At 36.6% G+C, this 27788-nt stretch overlaps 1 protein-coding gene across 1 annotated transcript; it reads right to left on the bottom strand.

The window, feature by feature from the left end:
• Nucleotides 1–27589, bottom strand: CPA3 (carboxypeptidase A3). The gene is made up of 11 exons (XM_025913203.2): nt 27489–27589; nt 27315–27390; nt 24180–24304; nt 14841–14943; nt 14635–14736; nt 13240–13341; nt 11828–11938; nt 10596–10686; nt 9379–9581; nt 7462–7546; nt 1–437 (listed from the first exon to the last, which is right to left on the bottom strand). The coding sequence occupies exons 1-11, from the start codon at nt 27554–27556 to the stop codon at nt 250–252; spliced, it is 1254 nt and encodes a 417-aa protein (XP_025768988.1). The 5' UTR covers nt 27557–27589; the 3' UTR covers nt 1–249.
• Between the last annotated feature and the right edge of the window lie 199 nt (nt 27590–27788).

The following is a 27788-nucleotide window of genomic DNA, read 5'->3' as shown; positions in this document are numbered from 1 at the left end:
TACTTTTTGATGGTTTCAAACTTTATTTGGATCAAAGAAAGGTTGTTGAAAGCTTTCACTTAAAGCTGTTTGTTAAGGTGCTATTGAGAGTAAATAAAAACAAAAAGAAGTAACGTAGAACTTAAGTGAGCAAGAGAGGGACCTATTCAGGTAATGTGGAAGCTATATCTAGGTATAATTGAAGGTTGACTTTCTGGCAGAAGGCATAAAGAAACATTATTTGGCTTATTCCAAACTGAGGCCAATTCTTTAGGAAGTATGCTTGAGGATATACTTGGCAATAAATTTAACAGCTAGCAAGGTCTCTTTACAGGTCGGCTTTATCTGAGATTCTGGAAGGAGAAAACAAAATTTGCCTTTATCTCGGAGCTCAAAGGCAAATGTGTGTTTGATGCCCAGGTTGTAAGCCCAGTCTAAAGAAGAACCTGATGTCGGGTCTGTAAAACATAAGCAATAAATATTTAATTAGAAACAAATGCTAATGTTTTTCTTGAAATGGAAATTCACTGGTGTAAAATTAGCAATAAAAAATAATTATGTGTACAGTTAATTGCAGTAAGGAATGGGAGTAGTGGTCTATATAGTATAGAGTGTAGAATAAAACATAATCATGGTTTTGGGATCCACCACTCATTTTAAATATGTGCTGCATTTTCAAAATTACATTTTGTTTGGGCCAGTACTCTAAATAAATTGAGTTTGTTTACTGGGCACACAGTGTTGCAGATGGAGGTGGTCTGGGCAAGTGCAAGCAGCTGTGTAAACCAACTAAGGAGGGGGTCACTGGTCACTGAAAACTCAACCAAAAAAAAATCATGCATACAAGCTAGGCAAAATTATGTTCTTCCTAATAGTTCAGGTCCCTTTTTATTCATGTTGCTTGGGTGAACTATTTTCTAGTTAGAAGACCAAGAAAGCTTAAATCAATTATTTTAAGGATGTATTTAATCCCCTAATCCAACTTTTCAATGTCAATTTTTATGAGATTTACTAAGAATGTTATTATTTGAAAATCTAAACAGACATCTAGAAGTTATATACATATAAGGTTTATACAAGTGCATGTGTATACTATAAATGCATTTATGTATATTTTCATTTGCATAATAGAAAAACTACTTTTTTGTATATAAAATAATTTATGTTCCAGGACAAGTGATGAGTTTAACTGATATTAATATTTTAGGTTTGAAGGATGAAAACTCAAAGTTGTGATGAAGAAAGAAGAAATATTTTGGTAGAAATAGACAGGGTTGGCTCTTAAATTATTCAACAAATATTATTTATTTATTAAACAACTTTTTTTAACATTTATTATTGAGAGACAGAGAGAGACAGAGCATGAGCATGGGAGGGGCAGAGGGAGGAGGAGACACAGAATACGAAGCAGGCTCCAGGCTCTGAGCTGTCAGCACAGAGCCTGACGTGGGCCTTGAACCCCCAAGCCACGAGATCATGACCTGAGTTGAAGTTGGACGCTTAATTAACTGAGCCACCCAGGCGCCCCAATTCAAGAAATATTATTAAACCTTTAATATGCATGGTGTACTATACTTGGTACTGTGGAGGGTGGGTGTGTTCAGGTTACAAAGGTAAAGATGATATTGGTGTCTTTGGGAACTTACAGTTTAGGGGAGAGAAGTCAAAGATGCAAATCAATAGAGACAGGGAAGACTATGTAAGTACCATAAGAAAGGTAACAGTATAATCTTTATGTTGACTCTTATGTAGATTAAAAAAAAAATTATGTATGTCTGGTGAGGAGGTTGACATTTTATGCTCAATGCCTACTAAATACCGCCTTTATGATGGAGAGCCTTGAAGAAAAGCTAGTGTTTTTCCAGATGGAAATGGAAGAAAGGCATTCTGGCCAGTGAGCTACGAAGATGGAAAAGCATGGAGGCCTTTTTATGATGAGAGAGAGGTTCAGCTGGACTGGAACAAATGGAGAAGTGAGAGTTTGTGGGCAAAGCTCAGAAAACCTGATAAATCAGGACAAGGTGTTTTGTTTGGGAGGCAATAATAGTTATTTTAGTGCCATACTTAGGACTGGAAAAAGTAGAAACCGGTTAGGAGGTATTGTGAAATGAAAGCCTGAACTTGTGTAGAGTCATCACACTGGGCATAGCATTGAGTGGTCCGTGTCACAAATACTGGAATGGAAGAGTCACAAAATCTGATCAAAATGATTGAGATTTCAGTCTGGATGGCTGAAGACAATCCACACATTATTAATAGAAACAGGAACTCAGGATAGTGATGAGGAAAAGAAAGGATAAAGGAGGGGAGACAAAAGGATGTTTAGCATCAACCACATTTAGGACGGAGCTTGAGAAAATGAATTTTGAAGTCATTGGGAGAAACATCATAAATGTTGTTTAGAAAGCAGCTCCCACACATTCAGGATCATTATCTTTTCTTGGTGAATTGATCCTTTTATCTTTATTAATGTCCCTCTTTGTTTCTAGCAAAGTTTTTTGGTTTGAAATTTACTTTATCTGATATTTAATATGGCTACTTCTCTTTTGATTAATGTTTGTATGGTATATCTCTTTCTAGCCTTTCAGTTTCAACCCATCTGTGTTATATTTGAAGTAAGTTTATTGTAGGCAGTGTATTATTGAATCATTTTTTTTTAAATCCTCTCTGCCAATCTGTCTCTATTTAATATCTTTGGTTAAGTTTTGATATGACTTAAGTCTACCATCTTATTTTTTTGATATTTGATACTGTTTGATATTTATTGTCTGATATTTGACTCTCTGTTTTTCATTCCTCTCTTTCTCTTTTCTTTTTCTGGTTAAATGAACATTTTAAGGATTCCATTTTGATTGATTTATAATAACATTTTTGAGTATATTACTTTGTAAAGTTTTCTTAGTGGTTGCTCCAAGTATTACAATATACATACATAATTTATCACAATCTGCTGATATCAGTGTTTTACCATGTCAAGTGACATATAGAAATCTTGCACTTAGTTTCTTTTTATATTTCTACTTTTTAAATATAGCTGTCTTGAGTACTTCTGAATATGCATTGAGCATCACATCAAATGGTGTTATAATTTTTCATTCCGCCATGATGAAGAGAAGATAGTCATTCATTTGTTCATTCATTCATTACATAATCCATTGTTCTTGTTTTCTTTCTACAGTTTCAAGCATTCTCCTATTACCATTTATTTCTTATTTGGAGAACCTCCTTTAGTCATTTTTATTTTGTTTTAATGTTTATTTACTTGAGAGAGAGATAATTTGTATGAGTGGAGGAGGGACAGAAAGAGGGCAGAAAGAGAGGGAGAGAGAGAATCCTGAGCAGGCTCCTTGTTCAGTGCTGACCCTAACACGGGACTCAATCTCATGATCACAAGATCATGACCTGAGCCAAAAATCAACAGTTGTACACTTAACCAGGGCTCGATCCCACAACTCTGGGATCATGACCTAAGCTGAAATCAAGAGTCAGATGCTTAACTGACTGAGCCACTGAGGCACCCCTCCTTTAGCCATATTTAAAGGGTAGGTGTTTGGGTGACGAAATTTGTCTGAGAATGTCTTTATTTCCTCTTCTTTACTTTTCTTTCCTTTTTTTTTTAGTTTATTTATTTATTTTTAGAAACAGAGAGGGAGCACAAGTGGGAGAGGGGCAGAGAGAGAGAAAGGGAGAGAGAGATATTCCCAAGCAGGCTTGTGCTGTCAGCAGAGAGTCCAACCCAGGGCTTGATCCCCATGAATCTTGAGATCATGACCTGAGCCGAAATCAAGAGTTAGAGGCTTAACCAAATCAGTCACCCAGGTGCCCCATTTCCTCTTCATATCTGAAGGATATTTTTGCTGAATATAGAGTTTAAGGTAGATAGTTCTTGTCTTTTAGTACTAGAAAAATACCGTCATTTCCTTTTGGCTTTACATGGTTTCAACAAATCTATCATTTGAATTGTTTTTTTCCCCCCCTCTGGATTGTTTCTCTCTGGTTGCTTTCAAAAGTTTTTTCTTTGTCTTTAGTTTTCAGAATTTTAAACATTTTTTTTAATGTTTATTTTTGAAAGGGGGGGGTGCAGAATGCGAGTCGGGAGGGGCAGAGAAAGAGGGAGACATAGAATCTGAAGCAGGCTCCAGGTTCTGAGCTGTCAGCACAGAGCCTGATGCAGGACTTAAACCCACAAACTGTGAGATCATGACTTGAGCCCGTCGGACGCTCAACTGACTGAGCCACCCAGGTGCCTCTAGTTTTCAGAATTTTAATTATGATGCACTCAGTGTGAGTGTTTTTAGTTTATCCTGTTTGGCATTCACTCAGCTTTTTGATATATTGGTTTATGTTTTTAGGAACTTTTATAAATTTCAGTCTTTATTTTTCCATATTTTTTTTCCATTCTCACTCTCCTTTTCTTCTGAGATTTTGATGTTTTGAATGTTGGATCTTCTGTTATTGCACTTCAGGTCCCTGAAGCTTTGGTCATCTTTTTTCAATTTGTTTTCTCTCTTCAGATTGGCTTATTCTTTCTTTAAGTTCACTGATTCTTCCCTCCATCATATTCATTCTGCTATTGAGCCTTTCCAGTGAATTTTTAAATATTTTAAGTTATTGTATTTTCCAGTTCTGTGATTTCCATTTGGTTCCTTTTTATGTCTTTCTTTCTTCTTTCTTTCTTTCTTTCTTTCTTTCGGTGAGATTTTCTGTATTTTCATTTGTTTCAAGGCTATCTAATTACTTGTTGAAGTATTTTAATGATGGTGACTTTGAAATTCTTGTCAGATAATTCTAACGTGTAAATCATCTCAGTTTTGGCATCTGTTGATTGTCTTTTCTCTTTCATGCTGTTACTTTCCTCATTATTGGTGTGATAGTGATTTTTGATTGTATTTGGACATTTTGGCTATTATGTTAAATCTTAAATCTTAACTGATACCTATTTTAGCAGTCAGTCACTGTGTTTAGGATTAGCATTCAGGCTCTGGTCTTCTTCTGTGACTTGTGGTTCCGATGACAATATGGTTTTCAGAATCTTTGCATTGCTAATTTGGTCTGGTTGATTCCCCTAGTGCTGCTCGTCTCCCATTGATTGCTGCAGGTAACTACTACCTGAGTGAAAAGTGATCCCCCTAACTTGGCCACTGGTGCCTTCCAGGTGACAAGTGCAGTCTCAAGCCTTTAAGGAAAGAGAGCACTTCCCTGATGGGAAAGAAGCAGAAGGAGGAGGAGGGGCCTGAAGAGAGAATCTTCTGATGTATGTGTGAAGTGTACCTGTTTTTTTGAAAATGTCAAATTTTAGAGGCAGTCGGCAGAGACCAAGTAGAAAAGGAGGAGGGCGAGGCAAACCAGGAGAGTTCATTGTTAAGGAAGGCCAAGGGATGGCAAGAAGAAGGGGTATCGACAGGGTCCAGCATTGTAGGGAGTTTGTGGAGTGTGTGAGCTGAGATAACTGTAGTGGCTTTAGTGATTAAGAAGGCTGCCATTTTTAGCTAGAGTTGGGTTTAAGTTCATTAGAAAAAGGCATATAAAAATAAGAGTTTGGTAGCAATGGAGTTAGGGTAAGTAGGAATTGTGTCTTGTATGGTGGTTTAGAGTATGCTAGATGTTTTAATAAACTTGGTCAATTTCTAGATGTACTAGTTCTCCATTTGCAGTTAAGTAAACTGTTGTGATGTTAAAGAGTATGGCTATTCTGTTTTGGCAAATTTATGTGACATTTCTCATTAAGATTAATAGTGGTTATTGAGAATGAATAGAATTTGTGATTTTTCATAATTATGTGATGTTACTAAGTTTAATAAGTTTTGTTTTATGATACCGCTTTTCGTATCTTTAAAACCTTAAATTTCAAGCAAAAACTATATAAGGCATGAAATAAATGCAACACCGAAAGCTTCTCACTTTAAGAATACACTTTTGGGGCGCCTGGGTGGCGCATTCGGTTAAGCGTCCGACTTCAGCCAGGTCACGATCTCGCGGTCCGTGAGTTCGAGCCCGCGTCAGGCCCAGGGCTGATGGCTCAGAGCCTGGAGCCTGTTTCCGATTCTGTGTCTCCCTCTCTCTCTGCCCCTCCCCCGTTCATGCTCTGTCTCTCTCTGTCCCAAAAATAAATAAAAAACGTTGAAAAAAAAATTAAAAAAAAAAATAAGAATACACTTTTCTAGAACTTAATCTATTGACTGTGTTACTTAGCCTTTTATTTGTGGACATCTGTACCTACTAAAATATGTATATATATTTATAAAAACCACTTGCTAAATACCAGGCACCCTATTAAGTGCTTTATGTATGTTAACTCATTTCATAAATTCCTATCACAACCTTAGGATTTAAGTACCATTTGCTGTTTTATAGAAGAGGAGACTTAGGCAAGGAGAGATTAACAATTTGCTCAAAGGCACTATCTAGTACATAGTTGAGTAAGGAATCAAACCCAAGCTGCATATCTTCAGTTTGTGCTATTAACCATTGTACTATACCACCTACTGTATGTCAATCTATAGTTCTCCCAATTGGAAGTCTTCTTGGACTTGTGCAAGATAATTTTTTTGTTGTTGACGACATTTTCTTAATATATTGATATTAAAAAAAGTCTACTCCTTTCAAGGCACATTAGGTACAAGGAACTTACTGCAATACAGTCAAAACAAGTCAAAATAAAACTGAACCAAATTAGGAATCTGGTTTTAGTCCACAGGAGTCTACATAACATAATGCTTGTGGCTTAACATGTGTCTTTTGAAAAAAAGTATTATTGACATGCATAAACATAATGACCTGCACTTTTATGTCAATACTAAGTTCTATTTGAAACAAGAGCTAAGCTAGGGATACGTGGGCATAAGTTGAAATTGAAGATGTGGTACTTAGACACTAAAACAAAAGCAACAGAACTAGAACCTTTACATCCTATTTCTTAATCCACCATATAGATTTCAGTTTAACACAATAGGAAGGGACTAGTGAAAGAGACATTAAACTGATTTTACGTGATCAAAGTGGCTGAAACTTTTGGCCAGGCCATTTTCCCACCAGGAGCTAGGGAGGAAGACTGTGTTTGCATAGGGACAAGGCCAAAAAAAGAGAGTCCAATTAAAAACAAAACAAAACAAAACAAAACAAAACAACCACAGAAAACTGTTGAGTTTGCCCCAACTAATTCTCATGAGTTCCAGTGAGGATAAATGTTGGTTGGGAACAGGAAGGTGGATGAATTAAATCGCAAACTTATCTTGATAAAACAACTTCCATTGACCTTGTATCCTTGTAAAAGTTCAGTATAATTTGTTTCTAGAAAAATCTTATCCCCACAAAAGGGAAAAATGTGTTCCCTAGACTCACATATAATTCAGAATCACCTGTTAAAACTGAGGTTTAAATTATCAGTTCTAAATGTTCTGATTTACAAGTTCTAAAATTTTCTTTAATATATATAAAAAAGAATTAGGGAAAATGGCACAGTAAACAATAAGAAAGACTTACAGATAGTTGATGCTATTGGGCCATAGATGTAGCGGGTTTCATACCGAGTTGATAGAACATCAGTGCCGATCTTTGCAACTTTGGCCTGGAGAAAAAGGGAAGTTAGTGTTGGAATAATAGGAAACTATGTAAATGCTGTTAATTTATTGGGGATTAAAAAATAAATTGTACTGTTTTTTTGGCAATTGAAGATGAAAATAAAATCAATGGTTGTGAGAAATTTATTTTTGGGAAGATATATTGTCATTGTAAAGACAATGTGAAGACAAATGTGAAATAAGTTATAAACAGTCATGTCATGTCTCATTTTGTATTTCTACCCTTTCTTTTCTCTGTCTTCTTCCTCTCTCCCTTGTTTCCTCCCTTCTCCCCCCTCCCCCCGCTTTCTTGTTTTTGTCCTTTCTTCTAAAAATAATATTCTTTCTACTTCCTCTCAGATATTTTTTGGCTTCAGATATTTGTCTTTTCCAAAGTCAGTTTCTCCCATGTTCCTGTTTCCTTTGTTTTTATGGGCATCATATCATCGTAGGACTTTCTCCACATTGGATTTTAGCATGCCAAGGGAAGAAAAAGATGGTTGACTCCTCTTTAAAATAGTCGTTAAATTAGAGTTTCTCTTCCAGAGTTAATGCATTTCATGACCTTTAATACACATTAGTGTTTTGTGCTATGAGAATGATTATTGGAATGAATTTTAGTGGAATATAGTCACTAACGTATTTGTACCCTAAATGAAGATTTACTTTTAGTCTGTAATGTATGTAACCAAAAGATAAATTTTTTTTCTTAATCAGTTTAGTTGCTGTGTAGGAACTCTTTACTCAAAGTGGTTTGTTATGTGTATTTGTATTTTTAATTCATAATACCATTTTTTAAGGGCAGATTGAAATGCATTGCCGTATATTTTTGTGAACTAATCAAACTCATGGAGTTCAGATTCTCAGCTATTTTGGTTCAATAAATGACTATTGGCCGCATATTGCTTGCATATTTTCTTTGTTGTATATATACAGATGGTTTTAATGACTAGTTTAAATGTCTGCTTCAACTGAAATTAAATGCTGTTGTGCTGAATACAATTGGCTGAAGTCAAAATGACAATTGTGACTTCTTTTAAAAAAATATACTTTTAAAAATATGAGGCAATATTGGAACCATCCATAGCTTTTACCAAATGTGTTATATTTATCAGCCCCCATGGGATCTGGGACACTGAACTTTATCTACTTTATTTCCTTTCTTTTACAGCAATTAACAATATCCCTTTTTATGGGTTTTTGTCTATTCATACTTCCAGTTCTTGTGATGCATTGGAACCCATATGCAGAGTTTTCGTTTGTTTGTTTTAAGCTAACATGATCAAATCAGTTTTTATGCAAAGGAAAAGGATACATAGTAGATTTTTGTTCTTGAAAGACAGTGCATTCTCAGGAGGCTTTACAAACACTTATAATGTTCTTTCTTTGGATAGTAAAAGAATTAATATTGTTTCCAAGTTGATCAGGAGGATAAAAATACAATGAATCTTCTTAAATATGGCATCTTAGGGACAGGAATAGCAGATATCTTTGCTGTTCTGTTAGACTTTTGCTGTGTGTGGTTTTATAGTATGACCCATGATGAATGTTTGGATAACAGTTTATGCATTCATGGAATTCTCCTCTGGATTGCCCACACATTTTTTCCTACTGGCTTTATCTTAGAATCACATTGAAAGATTTTATATCCTTTTATCACATGAAGAATTAATTTAGGAATTATGATTTTAACTCTAAGGTAAACTTTATTAGTTCTTTTCTTTGGTATGAAAGTGTAAAGTTCTTTCACCGTAATGCAGTTGTTCATAAAGAACAGTTGTTCGTGGAAGTCAGTGGTGGTGTGTGTCAGTGCATAAACCATAGGTTTTTTTCTACATACCAGGTCCTTGTAGTTAGGTGGCAGTTTTGATGTATATCCATAGGGAAACAATAGCATCTGGGAGTAGGAATGGAAGGTGATATAGGCCTTGATTGATTTCAGGTGGCTTCGAATGAAGTCAGTGACAGCTTTGGTCTCTTTCTCGGACTCTGGTTCTGGGCCCCGATAAGTTTCTGCACATGGGTCCTTGGTGTTCGGAAAAGCTGCAGTGGATGTGGAGGATGAGATCGCAGTTTGCTCCCCATCAGTAAAGATCCTGTCTCTTCTGATGTGGACTTGCAAAATGTTTTAAACGTTTTCATTTCCCGGGTTTACAGGGCTGCCTCAATCTCTCTGGTGTCATAGTCATTGCAGACCAACTTTTTGTACATACAACTCATAGGGTGACAGACCCAGCCCAATGGAATATTCTTAGCCTTGTTTATTTTGCCTCTGTTTCCCAGGGTCACAGGAATAATACATCAGAAGCAGCCCAGGGCCTGGAGCCAGATAGACCCCAGTTCCAGTTCAACCCTACTCCACAATTTGTTGGGGACTGGTGTGAATTTCATTTTTTGAGCCTGAGTTTCTTCATCCTGGTTCAGCAGGCAGCTCTCACTTAGGGATAGCTGCTATTCTCATAATTTTTATGGTAGAATAGAATTAAGAGCTGAGGTGGTATTTTCAACAAAATTAGTTACAGAAAAAATTTATGAATTGGGGTAGTGGTAATTTTTCCTTGACTGTAATGATGAAGTCATATTTGTCTAGCAACTGTCATCTGATGTAGCAGACTTCTGCTTATCATTGCATTTCTGTTAAGCCTTTTCACTTTCTTTGCCCCCAGCTGTTTCTTTTCACAAACATCTGAAGAGCTATCTCTGTGTTGGTTTTAACCACTGGTATTTCTTGGCTTTTATCAGACCAGGAAGAGGAGGGACCCGAGACCTCTCTTCAGATTATCTGAATTTTTATGCATCTGGATGTGTCTGATTTTTAGCAAGCTAGATATATTAAGTAAGAGATGGTTTGATAAACAACCCCATCCTTACTTCCTCCCATATAACAAAACATTCATAATGTTTCTAAGGTAGGGATGATTATCTTTATTTTTTAGATTAGAAAATTAACACTCAGGGAATACATAATATTTGCTGAGATAAATAAGTGGTTTAACTGAGTTTGGTGTCTGAACAGTCTTTATAGCTCTTTTTCTTGAGATCAGGTCTACTACTCACAGTTCCATGAGGCATTAAAGTTCCTGTTGAGGTCAGTGCCGATGCAGTTGGAGTTTTGGTTCTTGGAACGATTTTTTCTCCACATGCGATTCTGCAGGATTGAATGATGGAAGTGTTTACATCAGATCAATTTGCATTTTTCAGTTTGATCATTTCAGATCCTCTCTGCAGGTGTCTACAGTTTTATTTGAAACATACCTAGTTAACTTGAAGCTCTTTATTATGAAGAAAAATATATTGTTTTCTTATAACTTGTAACATTTTCAGCAACATTGTTTTTTATATTAATATTTTAAGGCCTTGATAGGATAATTTAGTTAGCTTTAAAAACTGTTGATTAGTTCTCGGTACTAGAAAATTATCAACAGTGTTCCGAAATTACCTATGATTTAAATTATAACTTCATTACATTCTTCACCATTTATAGATTTCAGGTATAATACAGGTCAAATTGTGACTGTTAGAGCATAATTTCCAGAAAATAACTGTATGTGATAGTATCTGTCTGAAAGTTCAGTATGAATCTTTTTTAACAGCAGTGAGTCAATAAAGGATTCCGTTAAAGGACAGATTATTTGTGTCAGTCTTTATTTTTTGATACAGTTATTCCACATCAAATTCTGTTACAGATAGATTGGAATACAGTGCCTTTTGCTTTGAGGTCAGTGTTCATAATATTTTTTTTTTTAAGTTTTATTTATTTATTTTGGGAGAGAGAGAGAAAGAGACAGAGCATGTGAGAGGGAGCGGGGAGGGGCAGGGAAAAAGGGAAAGAGAGTAGCCCAAGCAGGCTCTGTGCTGTGAGCACAGAGCTCCATGTGGGTCTTGATCTCACGAACCACGAGATCCTGACCTGAGCGGAAATCAAGAGTTAGATGCTTAAGTGACTGAGCCACCCAGGTGCTCCAGTGTGTTCATAATGTCTTTAAATGACTTTTATTTTTAGGTGGAATGTGCTTTTGCCATATCCTATAACATACATTTCCTTTATAATTATTGCTTAATTTAATTTTCCTCACCAGTTTCAGCAGCAAAAATTTCTTATTGTTTCAAGGACACCTACTGCAACCAGGAAATCATGCTTGCCTTAGTCTGAAATTGAAATTCTTAAAAACATGTTTTTCTGAATTAGAATTAACTGGCTATCCAACTTAATACATAGCAATCAATGTGCATTCAAGTTGGTAAATACTATATTGTCCAAATGTGAACAAGAGACCATAGAGCGTTACCTGTGTCCATGACCAAATATATCCATCAACATTGAATACAGGAAGAACATAGAAATTCATTCGGTCCAGGAGTTTGGTCATAATTTTGTTTTTGCCATAAGTTTTGGCTGCCTGTAGGAGTAGGAAAAAATTAAACTATTGGTGTAAAGTTTAACACCATGTGGAAAGCTGTGGTTATAATAGTAATAACTATCACTCCTTAAGTCATTTACTCAAGTTCACATGATTTCAAACATATTTCCCCTAAATAGCATAAAAATAAGTGACCCATATAAAAGTCACTTATTCAGACTAGTGAAATTAATTGAACTGAACATTCTTTAAAGGATCATTTTGTCAAGACAGTAGCATTCCACATATAGCATGCAAGATGTTTTATGGGAAGAATGGAGGCCAAGTGAAAAATTAGCAGTACATATTGTTCTAAATGGATTCTTTCCCTCACATCCTCTAGGTAAATATAGATTGAGTTTATAAACATAGGAATCTGTAACTATTGGAGAGAATTCATAAATTAATTATAAACAGGATTAAATAAAAATGTTCCATTAATAAAAGGCTCAAGCATTTAGATTGGCCAATCAACTCCTTTTCTCTTATCAGATTGAAATTTATCTAATTATCTGTACTTTCTATGGCTACCTAAAATCTCTCTCATTCTTGGAAAATCTCTTCCAGGTACATCTGTTCCAGAGCCAAGAGATTTTTTGCAGCCCTATCACATGTATTCCTTTGTAGCTCTTGGCCCTCAGCTGGAAGAGCTAAAAGAAGTGCAGAGATAAATCAGTTCTCCTGGCGGATTCGTTCCTAGTGAAAGTATCTATGCCCAGAAAGCCATTGTCATTCATATTACATCAGCATGTTGTATGCAAAAGCTGGCAGAAAAGAGAAAGTTATTTGATGGTGGGAGTCAGAATAGACTAGAATGAGAGGAACAACAACTTATAAACTGAATTTGCCTTTAAAAAAAGTGAGTTATTTTTCACTTGGAAAGGAAATTAACTATGAAAATTCCAAGTGCCAATTGATTGGCCAATTAATTATCTAAACAGGAGCTAGAGGTCTATATGCTTTGAGCTCATTGAAGAAAGGCAAAGATTGTAGCTTGTAGTATGAAGATAGTTTCAGATCGTCCATACTTCACTATAGGAGAAACCATATCATGCCCCCCCCAAATTCTTTTACTTTTATAAACTGTCAGCTGGAATTCAAGAATTTTGAAGGAAGGTGTCAATTTTATAAAAACCCCAACGATGAGTAAAATCCAGAGCATTTATTTCCTGACAGCACCAAATGTGGGCCCTTCTAGTTAAGTGGAACTGCATTCATTTGGAAAGGGGTGTTGCCGCTCCGTGAAGTGCTGGAGATTTGACAATCAAAGGAGAATTGTATGAGCGTTCCGATTCACTTACCTGATAGACAAACCACTGGCAGAATGCTGGAGAGATCCATTCTCGTGCATGAATGCCACAATCCATAAAAATAGCCTTTCTCCTTTCATCCCTTTTCCCAATCTATTTAAAATTAAACTTGAGATATTATTTTGCATGAACTCACACATTGATCCCTTGTTGTCCAATAACTCATTCCTGTGCTCAAAGCAATTCTTTCCCTTGCCTTCTGTTGAATAACTGTTTATGCACATATTGTTTTCAGGGAGGATCACTTCACTCTATATCCTGAAGTGTCTATACATAATTCATAATCAATTATATAGTATATCTTTTAAAAAATTTTTCCTAGTGTTAGAGTTGTTTTTATGGTTTTTAAAACAATCACAATATATTGTTTTTCTATTTTATTGTTAATATCCTTTGGTTTGAGAAATAGATGATAGGTTATTTTGTTTTGGCTATTTCCTTTTGTTTTTCTGGCGTCATAAATGGGATGTTTAGCCTGGGGTGGAAAAGATTTTGTAGTTGTGTTTGCAGTGGGGAAGAGGAATGGTGGCTGGATATTTGAAGGGCTGTCATTTTGAAGGGAATTTAGATTTGTTTTGGCTAGTTGGAGAGAATGAATGGATGGGAATTCAGGGTAAGGAAGGGCTTCTCATTTATTAAGGGGACGCTTCAGGGAGCAGTGTCTCTGGATGTGCAAGCATCCAGCAGCAGCTGAATGGCAATTGTCAGCTCCATTATAGAAGGGAATTCTCTATTAACATAGGATTGAAATGCCTCACTTACTGTTCTGGGACCCTATGATTCTGTGATATTTAAACTTCTCTTAACTTAAACACTTAAACACACTCTGACTTAAACACTTAGTCATCAGTTTCACTGAATTTTAATGGATGGAACACTATTTTATACACCAGGCACATCATAAACTCTTATAATAAAGATATGGGACAAGGTATTTGTCTGAGTTTGTCCGTTGTGTCTCACAAATGGTTTATTCAAGGACTTTCTTGGTTTCACCTAAAACCACCTATCACTTCTATTTTTGAATGGACATTTAGAGCTTATATGTTCTTCAAAAAGATAAGACTTTATTGTCTCAAAATTCACTAGCTGTGTCAAAGTAACTTTAAAATTTTTTTTTAACGTTTATTTATTTTTGAGACAGAGACAGAGCATGAACGGGGGAGGGTCAGAGAGAAGGAGACACAGAATCTGAAACAGGCTCCAGGCTCTGAGCTGTCAGTACAGAGCCCGACGCGGGGCTCGAACTCACGGACCGCGAGATCATGACCTGAGCCGAAGTCGGCCGCTTAACCGACTGAGCCACCCAGGCGCCCCTCAAAGTAACTTTTAAATTAGTGTTTTTTCAACAATATTAAGAATCAGTAATTCTTGAATTATTTTTACCTTGAGAACATATAGTGGATTATCTTCAACAGTGGTTCCAATTTTAATACGAGAGACCATTTCAGGATGCTTATGCACCATTTTTTCAGTCCAAGCAACAATCTTAAGAGCAAAACCAATTTTGAGGAATTAGAATAAAAAAAAATAAATGAGAACAAATATTGAGGGTTACAGTTTTTTTGAAGTAAAGGCATTTTATACTATACCTTGTCCCAGTTATTGTATTTTGCATAGCTGTGCCTGCCTGAGATACCTTCTTTAACATCAAACTGTTTTTCAATCTCTTCTTGTAGATCATGGATCAAGATTCTGTGTGACAGGGGAATGATAAAATACACATTTACTGGAGGAAAAAAACCCACAGTTATCTTTCATTTACAGAAATTTTCTCTTCCTTCTGCTCTATCTTTGATTAGGGTTGTCCTGTTTCTTCATTATTCTCTAACCATCTCTTTTATAAATGTCGTATGTATGGCTTCATATCTTCCCATTTATCTGGAGCTGTGCTGTTCAATGTGGTGGTCTGGGCACACATGGCTTTAGAGCACTTAAAAATGGGGCTTGTCCAAAAAAGAGGTTGCCGATATGTAAAATATGCACTAGATTATGAAGACTTTGTATAAAAATTATGTAAAATACCTCACTAATGAGTTTTATATTCATTGCATGTTGAAAAATAATATTTTGCAGTATTAGATTAGATTTAATATTAGATTAAATAAAATATATTGCTGAATAAATTTTGCCTGTTGCTTTTTAACTTTTTTAATGTGGCTACTAGAATCTTTAAAATTGGACATGTGGCATGCATTATATTACTGTTGGTCAGCCTTGATTTGTAATCACTCTCTAACTTTCTTCAAATGCACACATTCACATACGCACAATACAGGCAATAGTGGATATTCTTATGTACAAATTTGCTGACCATCCCTTATCACTTCACACTTCCAGAGCTGAATAACAACTTCCAGAAACTTGAATAACAATAATAGTAAGCACTTATTTAGCACTTACCATGTGCTAGTCATTGCTCTAACCACCTTATATACATTAACTCATTTAATTGTCACATGAAATTATTACCCCCATTTTACAGATGAGAAAACCAAGGTACAAAGTGTTTAAATAACTTGTCCATAGCTGTAGAGCTGGAAAATGGTTAGGCTGATATGGAGCGGGTGAAATAAGATGCATGAAGAATTCTTAGGAGGCTAATATTGGGGATCCAAAAGTCTTATACCTTTACCCTCTTCTCTATTTTCATCTTATTCCTGAGTTATTTCATCTCATCACCTCATTCAGTTCCGTGGCTCTAATGGTGACCTAATGGTTTCCCACATTTGTATTTCCAGTTCTGGACTCTCCCCTGAACCTACCACTGCCCTAGCTCTTTCCCTGCCTCTCCCGGGGCTTATGCGTCCAATTGCCTACATGACATTTCCACTTGATTATCCATTTTTTTCATATGTTCCATTCTTTATTTTACATACATTGTTTTATTTTTATCTTGCTAATATTGTTACATACATTTTTTTTACGTACATTACATACATTATTTTTATCTTGCTAATATTACTACCCTTTTACAGATGGAGTCATTGTTGCTTATAAAGCTTAAATACCCATAATTTGTGTATGTTGGGGTTGGGAATTTGAATGCAACCTTGTCTGACTTTAAGATTTATATTTTAAAAATGCCATTGTCATCTCATATATACACAAATATTTTTGTATATTTTGTCTGTTTTGGGATTTTCTCTTGTGCTCCACTGATCTGTTTTCCTGCTCTTGTGTAAGAACCAAACCATATTAAATTATAGTTTTAATATTGAATTTTAATATTTAATGTAGTGTCTCCTTATTCTTGTTTCCAAATTTTTGAGTAATTTTACCTGTTCTTAATAAATTTTTTTTTCAGGATCATTTTAGAAATTAATAGAATTATTAGAAAAATATAGGCTCTTCATTAGAATATATTAAATTAAGACTAAATTTGAGAAGAATCTTATTAATAATGGACCATAATATAGCTATCTTTTGATTTTTCAGTAAAATTTTGTATATTTTGTGTATTTATTTTTATTAGCCTTGTGAGTGGCTTTTTTTCTCACTAAACGTTTGAACTGGTTATTATTCATATATTAAAAAACTTATTGCTTTGGTTATACTTATATATTAGCTACCTTATTAGTTAAAAAACTATGTTTTTACTTCCAAGGATTTTTTAGCAATGTCTTTATGGGTTTTATAAGGGTTTTAGGGTAGTTATTTCTTCTGTAAAAAATTATGCTTTGTACTTTTTTCCAGTAACTATTTTTTCCCCTTGCTTTATTGCATTGGCTAAACTCTGAACAATGGAAAATAATAGTGGTGAAAGAGGGCATTCTATTTTTTTTCCCGGTTTCAACAAGAAAATCTTTCACCACAGTATATAATGTTGACTGCCATTTGAGATTAATATGGCAATGTCTATTGATACGATCAAATTATTATCCATTGGTGTACAGTTGCATTGAATTTTATATTAGATTCCTTAATGTTAAATATATTACAGCCATAAGAGATTAACAAACACCCTCACATAAAGCTTCATTCTTCTTATTTAAAATTTTTTTAAGTGTATTTATTTATTTTGGGAGAGAGAGAGAGAAAGAGAGAGAGAAGCAGAGAGAAGCAGAGAGATGAGAGAGAGAAAATCCCAAGCAGGCTCTGCTCTGTCAGCACAGAGCCTGATGTGGGGCTCGATCTCAGAAACCGTGAGATCATAACCTGAGCTGAAATCAAGAGTCAAATGTTCAACTGACTGAGCCACCCAGGTGTCCCCATATTATTTTAGATATAATTATTAAAAAGCTTATTTAATTTAGAAGGAATACATTGGACATAGGTAAAATGGCTTGTGGGAAGCAAGCATACTATCAGTCAGTGTTAGCTTAAGGAAAATAAACTACATAAATAGAAGGATTTAGCAAACATAGGTCAGTGGTCCTTTGGTGCAAATCCAAAGACTCAATATATTTTAATAATGTAAATAGCCCTTCTGGTTATCATCCTTTTATATCACAGTGTGAAAATTTATGTTGGTAATGGTAATCCCTCAACTATATTAAACTACAGTATTCACTATATTTTACAGGGCAGACGGGGATCAATGGCTTATAATAAAAATACTTCAGTGAAATATTTAAAATCAGGGATGTTTTGAATTTGTACTTGAGAAGTTTCCTTATTTGGATTATCATATTTGCCATTGACTTCTTATAAAAGCATTACTGCTGTGGATGAAATGCATGTGTATTTTCCCTCTGTTAGCAGTAAGTCCTATATAGGAAGATACTGTCTATTTTTTAACATTCATTCTAGTAATTTAGGACAGTATCATGCACTCTTACCTCCATAAATCCTATCATGTATGGAAGTGGTGACCTGGTGGGAAGAGGCGCTATGGTCATTTCTGGGTTCCAACCCCATTGTGGCTTATACTTTATGTGATATTGGGGGAGGGAGGTTAACTATCTCTCTGAACCTCCGTTTACTCACTTTTACAATGGAACCAAACATCAGCCAGGATTGTGGTGAGGATGAAATGAATTGAACTGTGGGAAGCGATTGGCAAGCCATAGGTTCCCAGGGAAGTTGGGTCAGAAAATTGGCAACCAATTCACAGACTTAACATGTCTTTAAACAAGGTTTTGGCGGTATGTAGTTGTTTGACTCTGATACTTTGATTTCTTACGATAATGAACTGTGACACTGTAGCACCAACTCTACTTGTCGGTTTCTTCTTGCTGATTGACTGGCTGATCTGAGTTTGGAGACAGAAGATAAATGAGGTGTACTTCTAATTAGAGTTTATTTAGCACATGACACCAAGTACTACTCATGAATATTGATTCCCATTAACATTACTGACAAACACATTATTATGCACATTATATCTAATTCACTGTATGCTTGGCTTTTTGACTTATGATGAATCTGGGATTTCTCAGAAGAAAAATTGTGACAACAGATTTGGAGTCACGTTGCACTAAAGCTCACGAAGCCTGAGAGAACCATTGGAAATTACATTATGGGTGGTCACTATAGACAATGAATTCCTTTAATTAATTGTTTTAAGTTCTAAAGACGGTGTGAGGCTTTTGCTCTACCTGCATTTATGGAAGTAGAAGAACCGGGCAAAAGAGAAATTTTATGGTCCCAGAGGTTGATTCGTAACATAAGGCAGTATTAATTAGTCACAGGGAGCTCGTATCTAAGAATATTTTTAGACTTACACATATCAATTTAGCCTCTGTGATAACAACAGCAAAAGAAAATCGTGCGAGCTAAAATACGACCTTTCCACAAAGCAGCTGCATGAGGACATGAGAATGGTGCCAGATTGTTGCTGATAGGGACTAGAAATTAAGCCTAAGGCTGGAAATTAAGAGCCAGGGCCAGATGTTATTTTCATGAGCCCTTCCACTAACCAGCAGCCAGGCTTAAGCAGATGAAACCAAATTACTTTCTCCCAAATATTATTTTAGTGTTCCAAGATTTGCTTAATTTGTTAAAGAAATTCCTAAATGTAGATGAAAGGATAAATAATTATCCCTGAGGATTTAATGATGGAAATGGCTAATGTTTATTGAACCTGTATTATGTGCCAGACATTCAGCTCAGCACGGTATTTACATTCTGTCATTTAATTTTCAAATCATCACTATTAATTTGGTACCATTTTCACTCCCAAAAGTTAGATAGAGGTTTCCAAAGCTGACATAACTGTTAAAATGCAGAAGTTGGGATTTTAACCTAGAGGTGTCTGACCTCAGTGTTCTCGAGCCATTATACAACAGTGCCTCCAGGCACAAGGAGCGAAATTCCCTGGGTATTGCCCTCAGATCTGTAGTCTTAGTCTGCTGAGTACTATGCAGCATTCGCCCAGCTGATCAACTCTCCTGGAAGGCTGTTCTCCAAGGTCAGGAAATAGATAAGAAGTTCAGAGAAGAGGCAGGATGAATCCTATTTTGACAATTTCAATACTCCCTCCATCTGTTAGTTTTAAAGAGTAACAGAGAAATGGAGAATGGTAGGTCAATGTATGTGACTGCCATAGGCTCTGGTGTGTGTGTGTGTGTGTGTGTGTGTGTGTGTGTGTGTGTGTGTGTGTGTATGTGTGTGTGTGTACATGCAGTGGGGAAGCGTGTTCCAGGGAGGCAGAGTCATTGTTTTGTGCCTTATAAACTGGTCTGGATTGCCTCTACTCCTCCATGCCAATGTTCCATCAGGATAGGGGCTATTCAAATAGCATGATTTCATGTTTCCACAAGATCCCATTTGTCCCTAGTAGCTCCCTGAGTTACCATGTATCCAACTTTGCATTTACTGACATGGATTTCTCAACATTTGAGGCATACCTCTGTGTTGGATAATAAACTTTAAGGCACTAATTTATTCACTAGGAGGGAAGGGGAGCATGTGGTGATAGCCTTTAGTTATCCCTTATTATACAGTGTGTATGTGTGCATGTGTGTGTGTGTGCACTCATTTAAACACATGTATAAGTGGTCTTTCCCTCACTTGCATAAGTAGAAGTAAAGGAACCAGGCAAATGGCGATTTTATGGTCCCAGTCACTCTTCGTGAAACCTCTATGAAATACCATTATAAAGATGAAGAAAATGAGGTTAAGAGAAGTTAAATAAATCATCAGTGTTTAAGTAGCTAATGTGTGGTTTAAATGGTACTTGACTTGGACAGCCTCATGGAGAATCCAAATTCTTATTTACCACACTCTTCTGCTTTCCACCATGACCAACATCTCTTTGCCATTTGTATCAGGTATAACTATACCTGCTTTACTCTTGGTCAAGTAATATATAAAAATGTAGAGAAGAAGGAAGAATGAATGGGACAAGACATTAGAATGGTTTATTTGATTGAAAAACTTATTTGATAGGACTGTGTATATACTTGGAATATGAATTTGTGTCTGACTAAGCTTTATTAGGTAATTGGACATTAATCTGAAGTGTTGATGAGTAAGTTTGATATAGAATAGTCAGTTCAATGTGGATTTCTTTTGCATTTCCCATATAATCTTATGTGCATCTTAATAAGATTTCACTTAATTATATAATTTGAGTTTTACTATATTTGTGTTACATTATATATATTGATAGTTGTTTTCTGAATTACCTTTCATTACCAGTTCTTTATTTTCTGATTTTAACTCTTGGTCAAAGAAAAGATATATCTTTTGCATATATAATCCTAGGTGTATTTTAGTAGGATTTCACTTAATTGTATAATTTGAGTTTTATTGTGTTTCTGTTACATCATATATATTGATAGTTTTCTGAATTACCTTTCATTAACAATTCTTTATTTTCTAATTTTAACTTTTGATCAAAGAACAGATAATCTAAAATGTATCTGAAATACAAATATCTAAAAGGTAAAGCAATTAGTAAAAACATTAGGGTTTTTTTTTTTATTTTTTATTTTTTTTTTGGGATAGAGAGAGACAGAGCATGAACGGGGGAGGGGCAGAGAGAGAGGGAGACACAGAATCGGAAACAGGCTCCAGGCTCTGAGCCATCAGCCCAGAGCCTGACGCGGGGCTCGAACTCACGGACCGCGAGATCGTGACCTGGCTGAAGTCGGACGCTTAACCGACTGCACCACCCAGGCGCCCCAAAACATTAGGGTTTTTAACTGCTGACTCTAATAAATATGGTGTCTGCTCCTTTAGACTCAGTCCAATAGGTGTGCTTTTCTTTAGACATTTTTTTCACCAGTCTACTCAGATTTGTTGGTATGTATATGTTGTTTGTTTTTTGGACTTGGTCTTTTATGATTTTATAAAAGTATAAACAAAAATGGAGCAAACATGCTACTTTAAAATCAAATCTGTCTTAGTAATTTAATTTTCTAAAAAAAATTACACAGATGCTTTAAACTAAAGAGTGGTTTATATGCACTGTCTAATGAAGGGTGTCTAAGTAAATCATTGTGTCAAACCAGCCTCCTAATGTGGTTTTATTCAGACTGCTGCCTGGGTCCACCAGATGTTTCTGTTCTTAGAACACTCTTCTGTTACTGACTGGCACCAAGTAACACATATAATTAATATGCAAATAAAATTATCTATATAATTAGTACTTGGAGACAAGATTTAAGTAGTCCTTGTCTGCACAGATCACTTTACATATTTATATTTCTGAGGAAGGTAACTATCTAATTATGTGGCTTTCCCACAACTGTGGCTAATTTGGACCAATTTCTAGAAATCATGTCCTAATTAGATAAAACTAATTTTTATTGGTAGTTTAACACTTTGGGTCTTGAAGTAGATAGCAAAGAAGTATTTTGGCATAAGACAAAGTGAAAAACACACTCTATTTGTGAGGATCTGGATTTAGACCTCTGTTTGAGTCAGAATTGTTTCAGGCTAGGAGAGACCTGGAAGTCCAAAGAGGAGAGAGAGAGGTGCTACCTGCCTAGTTATCTTCTGTCACAGTGATTTATTCCACTGTCCATACTCATGTCAGGCAACTAGCTTTTTGTCTACATTACCAGAATATTAAGGAAGACATAATACTTCATTTTTCTGCTGCTATTCAAATCATATTAAACAAAATTGACAAACTAAAATTTATTTTAGCTTAGGATGGATACTTAGTAAGTATTAGTTGATCACAGGAATTTGTGGCAGGTCTATAGTAATGAAGTAAAATGAATATAGTAATTGAGGCACACATTTAAGAAGACTGGCTGTGAAGTGAATCAAGAGACATGGTCACCACGGGGTATCCAGGGTGGAGGGGTGATTTCTTTTAGATGCAAGAATGAAGACCATCTGAACCTTAGCATAAGCAGAGTCTATAATACAGTACCAGTGTCTGAGATCTTCGAGGTACATTTAAAAGTGTCTATTTGTAATTTTAATGGTGAAATTTTAATGGTGAATAGAAAAGTATGTATTGATACATTACAAAGAGTTAAATGCTTATATAAATTAATTTTCAATATGTGCTCCTCAATTATTAACTTCTACATTTGTTTCACAATCTCTTTAAACAACAGCAAAAACAATGATCAACAACAATCACAGATAATGGCCTGCTAACTTTTTAATCCATTAAGCTATGAAAAAGAATTTTGCTTACTTGTCTTATATTTGTCTTTCCTTAATTTTAATTGAGTTTATATTTATTGAGGATACTGTAGCAATATAAACACAATCAAGTCATGATAAGCAGCAGTAAATCCTGCTCTGCAATGTCTCAGCCAGAAGAAGGCTTTTTTAGTTATTGCTCGATGTTGGGTAGCAGAGGCATGAAACAGCAATTCAAAAAGAAAGAGCTAGTGTTTAGCACTGTTTTGAGTGGTGAAGGTCTCAGTAAAGGGAATTGCTGGTGGGTGCCTGGATGGCTCAGTTGTTTAAGTGTCCAACTCTTAATTTCAGCTGGGGTCACGATCTCACTTTTCTTGAGTTTGAGCCCCATGTTGGGTCCTGTGCTGACAGCATGGAACCTGCTTGGGATTCTCTGGGATTCTCTGGGATTCTTGGGATTCTCTCTCAGCCCCACCCCCACTTGCCCTCTGCCTCTGTCTCTCTCAAAATAAATAAAAAATATATATATTTAAAAGGAATTGCTGAGATGACAGGAGCTGGTGGAGTGAAAACAGGACCCCTCACTACATCAAACACATTTTTTTTTATGTCCCCTATGAATCTTTTTTTCTTTTTTTTAAATATGAAATTTATTGTCAAATTGGTTTCCATACAACACCCAGTGCTCATCCCAACAGGTGCCCCCCTCAATGCCCATCAAACACATTTTGTTTTTTATGTTATGTCTGGGTCTGTGATATTCATGTCTGAGCTCCCTTGTTCACTGCCCCAGGGCCTAGACTGTGCGTGGCCCATGGTTGGTGCTCAGTGAGTTTTAAGTTTCCCTTATTTCTCTGTGGGACCATAATGACTCATTTCTGTCTCTTTGGCCATTTGAGAATTCTCTCCTGTTGAATTTAAGTCTTAGTCAATTGCATTGCTTTGCTTTCTCTGAGGAAGAATTTATTTCACAAAGAATTATTTATTATATATCTTATATTCCCACATCTCTGACTTAAAGATGAGCACAGTTATTTAGGTCTCCTTTTATTTAGCAGGCGAATTCAAATTCTCAAGAATGAGGTGCTCACCATAGTGCCTGAGCTTTGTGTTGATTACCTGTCAGAGGTGATGAGTGTGGTTAAACCATCTATGCCTGCAGCAGTGCATGATATCCTTACTAGGGGATGGGTTTTGGAGATGGCGGATATAGATAATTGCCCTTTTTGCAGATCAGAACAAAAAAAGATGGGAGTTGATTGGCCAAGTTTGATTTTATCCCCTCTATAATTAGGCCTCAATAGTCTGGAAGTAACTATAAATTTTATCTCACAGAGCTTTCATTTTCTTGGCCCAATTAAATATGATACTTCCCTCTCAATTTCAAGATTCCTCAAACTTTGAACATCTAACACATTGGAATATTTCACAGGACTTACTCATAGTGCATTTTATTTTGATCCAAAGAAGACTGGATGGACTGGGATTCCTTTTCACTAACTCGGAAATCTATTGTCATATTAGCAGCTACGTGGTGAGCGGCATCTGGATACCAGAAGTCAAGCTGTGGAGATGAGTTCAATGTTAGTCACAGTTCCTTGTTCACTCAACACGTATTTCTTAAGAAATAATTATGTGTCATATACTACAAAAAGAATTTGGGGTTCAATGTGGCTAAGGTATTGACTCTTCTCTTAATAAGCTTATGAGAGTTTGCAAATATACTGTTGCATATTAGGGAGTGAGAAAGAAACCATTTGTACTGATCACTTTTTCAGGACATAGATAGTATGTATAAATGCAAAAAAAAAAAAAAAGAGTAGCTTTTGGTTTATCTGTTTGATTCTACCATCTTGGGGTTGATTGGAGTTGTTTCAGAATTGATTTAGCCATAGAATCTGACTCTAATTGGGAATATAGATCAAAAAATGGCTCTCCCACCCTGCCCCTGAGTCAGGCCTCAAAACCAGTTGCCTCTGTAAACTTTGAAATTCCTAGAAGATTTGTGTCCAAAAGAAGGCATAATCGCCAGCCCTGTCATTTTTCTAGCAATATGTTCTTGGGCAATACTAAGACTCCTTGGGTTTCACAGGCACCTGGGTGGCCCAGTGGGTTAAGCATCTGACTCTTGATTTTAGCTCAGGTCATGATCTCACAGTTGGTGAGTTCCAGCCCTGCATCAAGCTCTGTGCTGATAGCATGGAGCCTGCTTGGGATTCACTCTCTTCCCCTTTCTGCCCCTCCCCTGTTCATGCTCTATCAAAATAAATAAATAACACTTAAAAAAAAAAAAAACCTCCTTGGGTTTTAAGTCTCTTCCCCAAAAATAGGGTTAAGAGGACTCCATCGGGAGTGTTGTAAAGATTGTGAAATGCGTATGAGGTCTGGGACATGCAGGCATTTAACAACTGTTGATTCCCTTCTCTTTTTCTTCCTTTAGCTGAGAATCTCAGAAATTCGGTGAATGGACCCAAAAGGATGACATTTGGATTAAAATAAGAGAAGATTTCAGTTCTTGTTGTTGTTCTTCAAAACCATGCTCAAGGAGTGCCTGGGTGGCTTAGTTAGTTAAGCATCAGGCTCTTGATTTTGGCTCAGGTCAGGATCTCACAGTTCGTGGGTTTGAGCCCCACGTTGGTCTCTGCGTTGATGGCATGGAGCCTGCTTGGGATTCTCTCTCTCTCCCTCACTCTCTGCCCCTCCCCCACACGCTGGCATGCTCTCTCTCCACAATAAATAAATAAACTAAAAAAACCCCATAATTGTGAAAACAAATGAAACACAATTCCCCAACTTGGGAAATGTGAAGGAAAGGTGCATTTTCCACCCACCATTCCAAGCTTGTAGACATGTCTAAGTCCACTTGGATATTTTGTAGTTGATTCGCATTCTACCTCTAGGCCAGCCAGTTATGTGCTAGTATGAGGCTGCTATGAACCAACCAATATTTATTGGTTTATTTTTATCAGATTCCTACAGCATAAATTGGACATATGAGGGATGCAGTATGGTTTAAAGTCATTTTTGGTGTTTATGGAGCTTGAAGAGTGAGGAAAAGGGTGGTGGAGCAGCAGACCGTAGAGCCTAGCAGTTTGGCAGGTTATGAAGGACTTCAAATGCCACACCAATACCAACAGAAACTTCTTTAACCATGCTTATTATGGCCAGGAGCCCTTCTGAACATTACCTCTTAGCTTACTTAGCCTTTATAACAACCTTAGGAAGTAGGTATGATTATTATCCTCAAATTACCGAGGAGGAGACTCAGATCCAGAGAGGTTAAGTAACTTGCCTAAGGCCACAGAGCTAGCGTATGGCTAGTATTCAAAACTCTGAAGGCCATGCTCTTTCCACACTAGGTGACATCTCATTAAAAAGCTTCAGGTGCAGGAATATAATAATCAAGTTTTAGAGCAATCAGGTTGCAGTGCAGACTTGGTTTGTGGGAGGCAGGGCTAGAGGCTATTGAAGGATAAGAGGCTATTGAAAGTGTCCTGGTAAAATGTAGGGCAGACATGAATTTGGCAGTGGCAAGGGAATGAAAAGTGTGGATTTGAAACACATTTGGGAATTAGAAGAGCAGAACTTTTGACTGGTTTGATGTGGTGGTGAGGGTGTGTGTGACTGGAATAAATCCCAGATTCAGTTCTGGGTTTAAGTCTGCTGTGTCGTTTAGGTCATTTAAGTAACTGTCTTTGAACTTCAGTCCTTTTGTTTTAAGTGGGTTTATGCCACTGACACTGAAAATCTGGTGGAGAATTTGAAGTGACATGTATCAGGTGGCTGGCACAGTGTATGGGAGCAGCTGAGTAAATGATAAAGTGACTGTGTTAGCTCATTGGATTTTATTTTATTCTAAATGCTTATTTATTTGTTCTGAGAGAGAGAGAGAGAATGAGCTGGGAAGGGGCAGAGAGAGAATCCTAAGCAGGCTCCATGCCCGGTGCAGAACCCAATGTGCTGCTCAATCCCACAACTGTGAGACCATGACCTGAGCCGAAATCAAGAGTTGGATGCTTAACCGACTGAGCCTCCCAGGTGCTCCTAGCTTTTTGGATTTTAAAATAGTGATTGAACTTTAGGACTTGAACTTTAGATTCAATTTTAAATAGTATTGAACTTTAAAACTTTCCTTTTAAAATGGACCTACTCTTGGGAAGGGTCACATCTTGGTATTATCAACCATTACTTTGATGTTATCAGTTAACCAGATACCTGTTATCATAATTTTAAGAGAAACTATGCCACTGGTGGAGATCAGGGTGGCAAAGAGGAGGGAGGGGAAAGAGGCCCCCATAAAGGTATCACAAGTGCCTGACTCCTTATTTCACAATTTTACCTAGAAAAAGCTGTTGTTTGAAAAGCTTTGGGGAGGGAAAACAGGACTGGCAATTTGGGAAAAAAATAAGCAAAAACAAGGGAAGTAGCGGCAATTGGCTGAATTATCCAAGTAGCTCCTGTCACTTCTTCCATCTTTGTTTCGGGAAGCTCCGTGTGCGTTAAAAATAAAATACAAAAGAGGCAGCTTTTAGAGAACAGAAAGAAAAGATAAAATAACCCTCTAAATGCTTTACCTGGTTGGTTTGGGCCAAGTCCTTTATGATGTTTGCTTGTTTTTCATCCTGGAGCTTCACGCGGAGCACTTTCTCCCTTTGAGAATGCAAGAAGATGAAACACATGAACTGTAAAGCAGCATTCCTTCACCCTCATCCTATACAGAGCCTGGAACACAGGGTGGGGAGATTTACCTGTCAAAGCGGACAGGAGCAATTGCAAGGGTAGTAGCAATCAGACCCACAGGCAGGATGAACCGCATGGTCCTTCTGTGCCTGCCCCAAGACCCTCTGCCAGCTTTATGCCTCAGCTCTTATCTGGACGAGCAGCTGATTTCCTGTGAGGGTTCTCTGGTGGATGAAACGTCCCTCCCCCTGTGTTTGCTAGTTGGGGAGGGAGGGGTGGGAAAAGCACTAACACTAAACGCCCATTTTGTGGCAGATGCAATGTTACGCTACTCACCTACCTTTTACAATTGGGAATACCCATTTTAC

Source organism: Puma concolor, chromosome C2, assembly GCF_028749965.1.
Source record: "Puma concolor isolate L17-30 chromosome C2, mPumCon1.1.hap2, whole genome shotgun sequence".
NCBI lineage: Eukaryota > Metazoa > Chordata > Mammalia > Carnivora > Felidae > Puma > Puma concolor.
This window is presented reverse-complemented; position numbering and strand designations above follow the sequence as displayed.

Excerpts from the sequence above, each read along its gene's own strand:
- CPA3 (XM_025913203.2), bottom strand. The coding sequence starts at position 27,556 with ATGCGGTTCATCCTGCCTGTGGGTCTGATTGCTACTACCCTTGCAATT. Across the intron at positions 24,305-27,314 it reads ACTTGGCCCAAACCAACCAG|CTTGACTTCTGGTATCCAGA; the intron begins GTAAAGCATTTA and ends TCATCTCCACAG. Across the intron at positions 14,737-14,840 it reads AATACAATAACTGGGACAAG|ATTGTTGCTTGGACTGAAAA; the intron begins GTATAGTATAAA and ends TTTGCTCTTAAG.